The sequence below is a fragment of the Oncorhynchus keta genome, chromosome 1 (genome assembly GCF_023373465.1).
Source record: "Oncorhynchus keta strain PuntledgeMale-10-30-2019 chromosome 1, Oket_V2, whole genome shotgun sequence".
Lineage (NCBI taxonomy): Eukaryota > Metazoa > Chordata > Actinopteri > Salmoniformes > Salmonidae > Oncorhynchus > Oncorhynchus keta.
The window spans coordinates 94,919,549-94,931,974 of record NC_068421.1 but is presented as its reverse complement, the minus strand read 5'-3'; the positions used below and the strand labels follow the sequence as shown (position 1 = coordinate 94,931,974).

General features: G+C 46.0%; 1 protein-coding gene across 3 annotated transcripts in view; it reads right to left on the bottom strand.

Moving 5' to 3' along the window:
- LOC127908600 (solute carrier organic anion transporter family member 2A1-like) overlaps positions 1 to 12,426 on the bottom strand; it is a 201,200-nt gene that overhangs the window by 29,874 nt on the left and 158,900 nt on the right. For all 3 annotated transcript variants that reach the window (XR_008067680.1, XR_008067679.1, XM_052467267.1), the window contains 2 exons: positions 4,527 to 4,599; positions 4,001 to 4,165 (listed from right to left, as the gene is read on the bottom strand). Coding sequence is in view for 1 of the 3 variants with exons in the window: in XM_052467267.1 (XP_052323227.1) it covers positions 4,001 to 4,165; positions 4,527 to 4,599 (238 nt within the window). In the remaining 2 variants the exon portion in view is untranslated. The remainder of the gene's footprint in view (positions 1 to 4,000; positions 4,166 to 4,526; positions 4,600 to 12,426) is intronic.

Below are 12,426 nucleotides of genomic sequence, written 5' to 3'. Positions count from 1 at the left end.
CATTATCATAACAATCCCAAGTGAAGAACAGAGATCTGTGTCTTCATCTCCATGCCAACTGTAACCCATGCCAACTGTAACCCATGCCAACTATCAATACCAGCCGTAGAGTAGGGTAAAGAGCGAGTAGGATCAGATTCACCATACTTAATCTGTTTCACATAGTGGATCAATAAGGAAACACAAACACCATTCATCTATGGGGTGGCAGGAAGCCTAGTGGTTAGAGCGTTGGGGTGGCAGGAAGCCTAGTGGTTAGAGCGTCGGGGCGGCAGGAAGCCTAGTGGTTGGACCTATGAGCAGACAGTGGTACTGTACTGACCTATGAGGAGGCAGTGGATCTGTACTGACCTATGAGGAGGCAGTGGTACTGTACAACCTGACCTATGAGGAGGCAGTTGTACTGTACTGACCTATGAGGAGGCAGTGGATCTGTACTGACCTATGAGGAGGCAGTGGTACTGTACAACCTGACCTATGAGGAGGCAGTTGTACTGTACTGACCTATGAGGAGGCAGTGGATCTGTACTGACCTATGAGGAGGCAGTGGTACTGTACAACCTGACCTATGAGGAGGCAGTTGTACTGTACTGACCTATGAGCAGACAGTTGTACTGTACTGACCTATGAGCAGACAGTTGTACTGTACTGACCTATGAGGAGGCAGTGGAACTGTACTGACCTATGAGGAGGCAGTGGAACTGTACAACCTGACCTATGAGGAGGCAGTTGTACTGTACTGACCTATGAGCAGACAGTTGTACTGTACTGACCTATGAGCAGACAGTGGATCTGTACTGACCTATGAGCAGGCAGTTGTACTGTACTGACCTATGAGCAGACAGTGGTACTGTACTGACCTATGAGGAGACAGTTGTACTGTACTGACCTATGAGCAGACAGTTGTACTGTACTGACCTATGAGCAGACAGTGGTACTGTACTGACCTATGAGGAGGCAGTTGTACTGTACTGACCTATGAGCAGACAGTTGTACTGTACTGACCTATGAGCAGACAGTGGATCTGTACTGACCTATGAGCAGACAGTGGTACTGTACTGACCTATGAGGAGGCAGTTGTACTGTACTGACCTATGAGCAGACAGTGGTACTGTACTGACCTATGAGGAGGCAGTTGTACTGTACTGACCTATGAGCAGACAGTTGTACTGTACTGACCTATGAGCAGACAGTTGTACTGTACTGACCTATGAGCAGGCAGTGGAACTGTACTGACCTATGAGGAGGCAGTTGTACTGTACAACCTGACCTATGAGGAGGCAGTTGTACTGTACTGACCTATGAGCAGACAGTTGTACTGTACTGACCTATGAGCAGACAGTGGATCTGTACTGACCTATGAGCAGGCAGTTGTACTGTACAACCTGACCTATGAGGAGGCAGTTGTACTGTACTGACCTATGAGCAGGCAGTGGAACTGTACTGACCTATGAGCAGGCAGTGGAACAGTACTGACCTATGAGCAGACAGTGGATCTGTACTGACCTATGAGGAGGCAGTGGAACTGTACTGACCTATGAGGTGGCAGTTGTACTGTACAACCTGACCTATGAGCAGACAGTGGTACTGTACTGACCTATGAGCAGACAGTGGGACTGTACTAACCTATGAGCAGACAGTTGTACTGTACTGACCTATGAGCAGACAGTTGTACTGTACTGAACTATGAGCAGACAGTTGTACTGTACTGACCTATGAGCAGACAGTTGTACTGTACTGACCTATGAGCAGACAGTGGTACTGTACTGACCTATGAGCAGACAGTTGTACTGTACTGACCTATGAGCAGACAGTGGAACTGTACTGACCTATGAGCAGACAGTGGAACTGTACTGACCTATGAGGAGGCAGTGGATCTGTACTGACCTATGAGGTGGCAGTTGTACTGTACAACCTGACCTATGAGCAGACAGTGGTACTGTACTGACCTATGAGCAGACAGTGGGACTGTACTGACTGACCTATGAGCAGACAGTGGGACTGTACTAACCTATGAGCAGACAGTTGTACTGTACAACCTGACCTATGAGGAGGCAGTTGTACTGTACTGACCTATGAGCAGACAGTTGTACTGTACTGACCTATGAGCAGACAGTGGATCTGTACTGACCTATGAGGAGGCAGTGGTACTGTACAACCTGACCTATGAGGAGGCAGTTGTACTGTACTGACCTATGAGCAGACAGTTGTACTGTACTGACCTATGAGCAGACAGTTGTACTGTACTGACCTATGAGGAGGCAGTGGAACTGTACTGACCTATGAGGAGGCAGTTGTACTGTACTGACCTATGAGCAGACAGTTGTACTGTACTGACCTATGAGCAGACAGTGGATCTGTACTGACCTATGAGCAGGCAGTTGTACTGTACTGACCTATGAGCAGACAGTGGTACTGTACTGACCTATGAGGAGACAGTTGTACTGTACTGACCTATGAGCAGACAGTTGTACTGTACTGACCTATGAGCAGACAGTGGAACTGTACTGACCTATGAGGAGGCAGTTGTACTGTACTGACCTATGAGCAGACAGTTGTACTGTACTGACCTATGAGCAGACAGTGGATCTGTACTGACCTATGAGCAGACAGTGGTACTGTACTGACCTATGAGGAGGCAGTTGTACTGTACTGACCTATGAGCAGACAGTGGTACTGTACTGACCTATGAGGAGGCAGTTGTACTGTACTGACCTATGAGCAGACAGTTGTACTGTACTGACCTATGAGCAGACAGTTGTACTGTACTGACCTATGAGCAGGCAGTGGAACTGTACTGACCTATGAGGAGGCAGTTGTACTGTACAACCTGACCTATGAGGAGGCAGTTGTACTGTACTGACCTATGAGCAGACAGTTGTACTGTACTGACCTATGAGCAGACAGTGGATCTGTACTGACCTATGAGCAGGCAGTTGTACTGTACAACCTGACCTATGAGGAGGCAGTTGTACTGTACTGACCTATGAGCAGGCAGTGGAACTGTACTGACCTATGAGCAGGCAGTGGAACAGTACTGACCTATGAGCAGACAGTGGATCTGTACTGACCTATGAGGAGGCAGTGGAACTGTACTGACCTATGAGAGTGGCAGTTGTACTGTACAACCTGACCTATGAGCAGACAGTGGTACTGTACTGACCTATGAGCAGACAGTGGGACTGTACTGACTGACCTATGAGCAGACAGTGGGACTGTACTAACCTATGAGCAGACAGTTGTACTGTACTGACCTATGAGCAGACAGTTGTACTGTACTGAACTATGAGCAGACAGTTGTACTGTACTGACCTGATGAGCAGACAGTTGTACTGTACTGACCTATGAGCAGACAGTGGTACTGTACTGACCTATGAGCAGACAGTGGACTGTACTGACCTATGAGCAGACAGTGGAACTGTACTGACCTATGAGCAGACAGTGGAACTGTACTGACCTATGAGGAGGCAGTGGATCTGTACTGACCTATGAGGTGGCAGTTGTACTGTACAACCTGACCTATGAGCAGACAGTGGTACTGTACTGACCTATGAGCAGACAGTGGGACTGTACTGACTGACCTATGAGCAGACAGTGGGACTGTACTAACCTATGAGCAGACAGTTGTACTGTACAACCTGACCTATGAGGAGGCAGTTGTACTGTACTGACCTATGAGCAGACAGTTGTACTGTACTGACCTATGAGCAGACAGTGGATCTGTACTGACCTATGAGGAGGCAGTGGTACTGTACAACCTGACCTATGAGGAGACAGTGGTACTGTACTGACCTATGAGCAGACAGTTGTACTGTACTGAACTATGAGCAGACAGTTGTACTGTACTGACCTGACCTATGAGCAGACAGTGGTACTGTACTGACCTATGAGCAGACAGTTGTACTGTACTGACCTATGAGCAGACAGTTGTACTGTACTGAACTATGAGCAGACAGTTGTACTGTACTGACCTATGAGCAGACAGTGGTACTGTACTGACCTATGAGGAGGTTGCTGTAAGCGGTGGTCGTACTGTACTGTCTCTCCAGGAACTTGGTGAGGAAGGTGGCGAGGCCAGCGATGACTGAAGAGAAACAGCACTGAGACAGAACCAACAGCAGGAACAGAGGACTGAGGAGCAGACGGACAAACAGCCTGGGGAACACTGGGGAGAGAGGAACAGAGAGGAACAGACAGACACATAAACACACACACAGACGTACACAAATAGATTAGTCAGTTCACTAAGAAATACTGTAGCTACCAGGCAGTTTCTCTGTGAACTCTTATAAAATTCATGTGTGAAACAAGTTTCTCAAAAACAATGGTCAGAGGCACCAGAACAAACAACAGTGACTACATCTCCTAGCGATGGAAAGGTTGAGCCGTGTTGTTGTAATCATGCCTGTCAGCAATATTTACAAATGTGTTAGTCGATCAGCCAATGGCTGGTGTGTGTGTGTGTGTGTGTGTGTGCGTGCGTGCGTGCGTGCGTGCGTGTGTGTGTGTGTGTGTAGATGACTTACTCTTCAGGAAATCAAGCATTGAGAAGTCTGGCTTTTTGGAGTCTTCATTCTGAATGGCAGCTTCAGTTCCACTCTGCAAGGAAATAATTAATTCAGGTTTAAGTATGGCAGAAACAACGCATCATTTGAGCTTTTATTTTGGAAAACAAATAGTTTCAGAGGGGTGACGAAAGCAAAAGAGAAGGAGTTTTTATTTCATTATTCAAAATGTTTTATAGAGAGACAGAGAGAGATAGAGAGACATAGAGATAGAGATAGAGATAGAGATAGAGATAGAGATAGAGATAGAGATAGAGAGAGAGAGAGAGAGAGAGAGAGAGAGAGAGAGAGAGAGAGAGAGAGAGAGAGAGAGAGAGAGAGAGAGAGAGAGAGAGAGAGAGAGAGAGAGAGAGAGAGATAGATAGATAGATAGATAGATAGATAGATAGATAGATAGATAGATAGATAGATAGATAGATAGATAGATAGATAGATAGATAGAGAGAGAGAGAGAGAGAGAGAGAGAGACAGAACCTGACACCCTCAGCACACAGGGGGACAAACATCTGCCTGGAGGTGACAGCATCCCCTCCCACATATGCCCCCTAGGCACAACTATGACAACATAACCAACAAAACGGGTCACAACTCCTGCAGCTCTGTCGCACGCTGGGTATGTACATAGTCAACGGTAGGCTTCGAGGGGACTCCTATGGTAGGTACACCTATAGCTCATCTCTTGGCAGTAGTACTGTAGACTACTTTATCACTGACCTCAACCCAGAATCTCTCAGAGCGTTCACAGTCAGCCCACTGACACCCCTATCAGACCACAGCAAAATCACAGTCTACTTAAACAGAGCAATACTCAATCATGAGGCATCAAAGCCAAAGGAACTGAGTAACATTAAGAAATGCTATAGATGGAAGGAATGCAGTTTGGAAACCTACCAAAAAACAATTAGGCAACAACAAATTCAATCCCTTTTAGACAATTTCCTGGGTAAAACGTTCCACTGTAATAGTGAAGGTGTAAACCTGGCAGTAGAAAATCTAAACAGTATATTTGACCTCTCAGCTTCCCTATCAAATCTAAAAATCTCAAATAGAAAACCGAAGAAAATTAACAATAATGACAAATGGTTTGATGAAGAATGCAAAAATCTAAGAAAGAAATTGAGAAACATGTCCAACCAAAAACATAGAGACCCGGAAAACCTGAGTCTACGCCTTCACTATGGTGAATCACTAAAACAATACAGAAACACACTACGGAAAAAGAAGGAACAGCATGTCAGAAATCAGCTCAATGTAATTGAAGAATCCATAGACTCTAACCACTTCTGGGAAAATTGGAAAACACTAAACAAACAACAACACGAAGAATTATCTATCCAAAATGGAGATGTATGGGTAAACCACTTCTCCAATCTTTTTGGTTCTATAACAAAGAACAAAGAGCAAAAACATATACATAATCAAATACAGATCTTAGAATCAACTATTAAAGACTACCAGAACCCACTGATTCTCCAATTACATTGAATGAGTTACAGGACAAAATAAAAACCCTCCAACCCAAAAGGCCTGTGGTGTCGATGGTATCCTCAATGAAATGATCAAATATACAGACAACAAATTCCAATTGGCTATACTAAAACTCTTTAACATCATACTTAGCTCTGGCATCTTCCCCAATATTTGGAACCAAGGACTGATCACCCCAATCCACAAAAAGTGGAGACAAATTTGACCCCAATAACTACCGTGGAATATGTGTCAACAGTAACCTTGGGAAAATCCTCTGCATTATTATTAACAGCAGACTCGTACATTTCCTCAATGAAAACAATGTACTGAGCAAATGTCAAATTGGCTTTTTACCAAATTACCGTACAACAGACCATGTATTCACCCTGCACACCCTAATTGACAACCAAACAAACCAAAACAAAGGCAAAGTCTTCTCATGCTTTGTTGATTTCAAAAAAGCCTTCGACTCAATCTGGCATGAGGGTCTGCTATACAAACTGATGGAAAGTGGTGTTGGGGGTAAAACATACGACATTATAAAATCCATGTACACAAACAACAAGTGTGCGGTTAAAATTGGCAAAAAAACACACACATTTCTTCACACAGGGTCGTGGGGTTAGACAGGGATGCAGCTTAAGCCCCACCCTCTTCAACATATATATCAAAATTGGCGCGGGCACTAGAAAAGTCTGCAGCACCCGGCCTCCCCTGCTAGAATCAAGTCAAATGTCTGCTGTTTGCTGATGATCTGATTCTGTCAGACCTGGGCCCTGACAGTAAATCTCAGTAAGACCAAAATAATGGTGTTCCAAAAAAGGTCCAGTCACCAGGACCACAAATACAAATTCCATCTAGACACTGTTGCCCTAGAGCACACAAAAAACTATACATACCTTGGCCTAAACATCAGCGCCACAGGTAACTTCCACAAAGCTGTGAACGATCTGAGAGACAAGGCAAGAAGGGCATTCTATGCCATCAAAAGAAACATAAATTTCAACATACCAATTAGGATTTGGCTAAGAATACTTGAATCAGTCATAGAGCCCATTGCCCTTTATGGTTGTGAGGTCTGGGGTCCGCTCACCAACCAAGACTTCACAAAATGGACAAACACCAAATTGAGACTCTGCACGCAGAATTCTGCAAAAATATCCTCTGTGTACAACGTAAAACACCAAATATTGCATGCAGAGCAGAATTAGGCCGATACCCACTAATTATCAAAATCCAGAAAAGAGCTGTTAAATTCTACAACCACCTAAAAGGAAGCGATTCACAAACCTTCCATAACAAAGCCATCACCTACAGAGAGATGAACCTGGAGAAGAGTCCCTAAGCAAGCTGGTCCTGGGGCTCTGTTCACAAACACAAACACACCCTACAGAGCCCCAGGACAACAGCACAATTAGACCCAACCAAATCATGAGAAAACAAAAAGATAATTACTTTACACATTGGAAAGAATTAACAAAAAAACAGAGCAAACTAGAATGCTATTTGGCCCTACACAGAGAGTACACAGCGGCAGAATACCTGACCACTGTGACTGACCCTAAATTAAGGAAAGCTTTGACTATGTACAGACTCAGTGAGCATAGCCTTGCTATTGAGAAAGGCCGCCGTAGGCAGACATGGAGAAGACAGGCTATGTGCTCACTGCCCACAAAATGAGGTGGAAACTGAGCTGCACTTCCTAACCTCCTGCCCAATGTATGACCATATTAGAGAGACATATTTCCCTCAGATTACACAGATCCACAAAGAATTCGAAAACAAATCCAATTTTGAAAAACTCCCATATTTACTGGGTGAAATTCCACAGTGTGACATCACAGCAGCAAGATTTGTGACCGTTGCCCACGAGAAAAGTGAAGAACACACACCATTGTAAATACAACCCATATTTATGCTTATTTATGCTTATCTTGCGTCCTTAACCATTTGTACATTGTTAAAACACTGTGTATATATATATATATATATATATAATATGACATTTGTAATGTCTTTATTGTTTTGAAACTTCTGTATGTGTAATGTTTACTGTTAATTTGTATTGTTTATTTCACTTTATATATTATCTACCACACTTGCTTTGGCAATGTTAACACATGTTTCCCATGCCAATAAAGCCCTTGAATTGAATTGGATTGAGAGAGAGATAGATAGAGAGAGAGAGAGAGAGAGAGAGAGAGAGAGTCTTGATATATATGAGTACACCCCCTGGACAGGACACTACAGTCGTGGCCAAAGTTTTGAGAAGGACATACATTAATTTCCACAAAGTTTGCTGCTTCAGTGTCTTTAGATATTTTTGTCAGATGTTACTATGGAATACTGAAGTATAATTACAAGCATTTCATAAGTGTCAAAGGCTTTTATTGACATTTACATGAAGTTGATGCAAAGAGTCAATATTTGCAGTGTTGACCCTTCTTTTTCAACACCTCTGCAATCCACCCTGGCATTCTGTCAATTAACTTCTGGGCCACATCCTGACTGATGGCCGCCCATTCTTGCATAATCAATGCTTGGAGATTGTCAGAATTTGTGGGTTTTTGTTTGTCCACCCACCTCTTGAGGAATGACCACAAGTTCTCAATTGGATTAAGGTCTGGTGAGTTTCTGGCCGTGGACCCAAAATATCAATGTTTTGTTCCCCGAGCAACTTAGTTATCACTTTTGCCTTATGGCAAGTTGCTCCATCATGCTGGAAAAGGCATTGTTTGTCACCAAACTGTTCCTGGATGGTTGGAAGAAGTTGCTCTCGGAGGATGTATTGGTACCATTCTTCATTCATGGCTGTGTTCTTAGGCAAAATTGTGAGTGAGCCCACTCCCTTGGCTGAGAAGCAACCCCACACATGAATGGTCTCAGGATGCTGTACTGTTGGCATGACACAGGACTGATGGTAGCGCTCATCTTGTCTTCTCCGGACAAGCTTTATTCCGGATGCCACAAACAATCGGAAAGGATTCATCAGAGAAAATGGGTAAACTTTACCCCAGTCCTCAGCAGACCAATCCCTGTACCTTTTGCAAAATATCAGTCTGTCCCTGATGTTTTTCCTGGAGAGAAGTGACTTCTTTGCTGCCCTTCTTGACACCAGGCCATCCTCCAAAAGTCTTCACCTCACTGTGCATGTAGATGCACTCACACCTGCCTGCTGCCATTCCTGAGCAAGCTCTGTACTGGTGGTGCCCCGATCCCACAGCTGAATCAACTTTAGGAGATGGTACTGGCGCTTGCTGGACTTTCTTGGGCGCCCTGAAGCCTTCTTCACAACAATTGAACTGCTCTCCTTGAAGTTCTTGATGATCCGATAAATGGTTGATTTAGGTACAATCTTACTGGCAGCAATATCCTTGCCTGTGAAGCCCTTTTTGTGCAAAGCAATTATGACGGCACGTGTTTCCTTGCAGGTAACCATGGTTGACAGAGGAAGAACAATGATTCCAAGTACCACCCTCCTTTTGAAGCTTCCAGTCTGTTATTCAAACTCAATCAGCATGACAGAGTGATCTCCAGCCTTGTCCTTGTCAACACTCACACCTGTGTTAACGTGAGAATCACTGACATGATGTCAGTTGGTCCTTTTGTGGCAGGGCTGAAATGCAGTGGAAATGTTTTTGGGGGATTCAGTTCATTGTCATGGAAAAGATCACTCTTCATAATATTCTCGAGTATATGCAAATTGCCTTCATACAAACTGAGGCAGCAGACTTTGTGAAAATTAATATTTGTGTCATTCTCAAAACTTTTGGCCAAGACTGTAGTCTATCTATCTCCTGTTCCTGTAAAGAAACAGCTTGACGTACCAGGACACCCCCTGGACAGGACACTAGTCTATCTCCTGTTTCTGTAGTGAGACAGCTTGATGTACAGGACACCCCCTGGACAGGACGCTAGTCTATCTCCTGTTTCTTTAGTGAGGCAGCTTGACGTACCAGGACACCCCCTGGACAGGACACTAGTCTATCTCCTGTTTCTGTAGTGAGGCAGCTTGATGTACCAGTACACCCCCTGGACAGGACACTAGTCTATCTCCTGTTTCTGTAGTGAGACAGCTTGATGTACCAGGTCACCCCCTGGACAGGACACTAGTCTATCTCCTGTTTCTGTAGTGAGGCAGCTTGATGTACCAGTACACCCCCTGGACAGGACACTAGTCTTTCTCCTGTTTCTGTAGTGAGGCAGCTTGATGTACCAGTACACCCCCTGGACAGGACACTAGTCTATCTCCTGTTTCTGTAGTGAGGCAGCTTGATGTACCAGTACACCCCCTGGACAGGACACTAGTCTTTCTCCTGTGTCTGTAGTGAGACAGCTTGATGTACCAGTACACCCCCTGGACAGAGCACTAGTCTATCTCCTGTTTCTGTAGTGAGACAGCATGATGTACCAGGACACCCCCTGGACAGGACACTAGTCTATCTCCTGTTTCTGTAGTGAGACAGCTTGATGTACCAGGACACCCCCTGGACAGGACACTAGTCTATCTCCTGTTTCTGATGTACCAGGACACCCCCTGGACAGGACACTAGTCTATCTCCTGTTTCTGATGTACCAGGACACCCCCTGGACAGGACACTAGTCTATCTCCTGTTTCTGATGTACCAGGACACCCCCTGGACAGGACACTAGTCTATCTCCTGTTTCTGATGTACCAGGACACCCCCTGGACAGGACACTAGTCTTTCTCCTGTTTCTTATGTACCAGGACACCCCCTGGACAGGACACTAGTCTATCTCCTGTTTCTGATGTACCAGGACACCCCCTGGACAGGACACTAGTCTATCTCCTGTTTCTGATGTACCAGGACACCCCCTGGACAGGACACTAGTCTATCTCCTGTTTCTGTAGTGAGGCAGCTTGATGTACCAGTACACCCCCTGGACAGGACACTAGTCTTTCTCCTGTTTCTGTAGTGAGGCAGCTTGATGTACCAGTACACCCCCTGGACAGGACACTAGTCTATCTCCTGTTTCTGATGTACCAGGACACCCCCTGGACAGGACACTAGTCTATCTCCTGTGTCTGTAGTGAGACAGCTTGATGTACCAGTACACCCCCTGGACAGAGCACTAGTCTATCTCCTGTTTCTGTAGTGAGACAGCATGATGTACCAGGACACCCCCTGGACAGGACACTAGTCTATCTCCTGTTTCTGTAGTGAGACAGCTTGATGTACCAGGACACCCCCTGGACAGGACACTAGTCTATCTCCTGTTTCTGATGTACCAGGACACCCCCTGGACAGGACACTAGTCTATCTCCTGTTTCTGATGTACCAGGACACCCCCTGGACAGGACACTAGTCTATCTCCTGTTTCTGATGTACCAGGACACCCCCTGGACAGGACACTAGTCTATCTCCTGTTTCTGATGTACCAGGACACCCCCTGGACAGGACACTAGTCTTTCTCCTGTTTCTGATGTACCAGGACACCCCCTGGACAGGACACTAGTCTATCTCCTGTTTCTGATGTACCAGGACACCCCCTGGACAGGACACTAGTCTATCTCCTGTTTCTGATGTACCAGGACACCCCCTGGACAGGACACCCCCTGGACAGGACACTAGTCTATCTCCTGTTTATGATGTACCAGGACACCCCCTGGACAGGACACCCCCTGGACAGAACACTAGTCTATCTCCTGTTTCTGATGTACCAGGACACCCCCTGGACAGGACACCCCCTGGACAGGACACTAGTCTATCTCCTGTTTCTGATGTACCAGGACACCCCCTGGACAGGACACCCCCTGGACAGAACACTAGTCTATCTCCTGTTTCTGATGTACCAGGACACCCCCTGGACAGGACACCCCCTGGACAGGACACCCCCTGGACAGGACACCCCCTGGACAGAACACTAGTCTATCTCCTGTTTCTGATGTACCTGGACACCCCCTGGACAGGACACTAGTCTATCTCCTGTTTCTGATGTACCAGGACACCCCCTGGACAGGACACCCCCTGGACAGGACACTAGTCTATCTCCTGTTTCTGATGTACCAGGACACCCCCTGGACAGGACACCCCCTGGACAGGACACTAGTCTATCTCCTGTTTCTGATGTACCAGGACACCCCCTGGACAGGACACCCCCTGGACAGGACACTAGTCTATCTCCTGTTTCTGATGTACCAGGACACCCCCTGGACAGGACACCCCCTGGACAGGACACCCCCTGGACAGAACACTAGTCTATCTCCTGTTTCTGATGTACCAGGACACCCCCTGGACAGGACACCCCCTGGACAGGACACCCCCTGGACAGGACACTAGTCTATCTCCTGTTTCTGATGTACCAGGACACCCCCTGGACAGGACACCCCCTGGACAGGACACCCCCTGGACAGAACACTAGTCTAGGC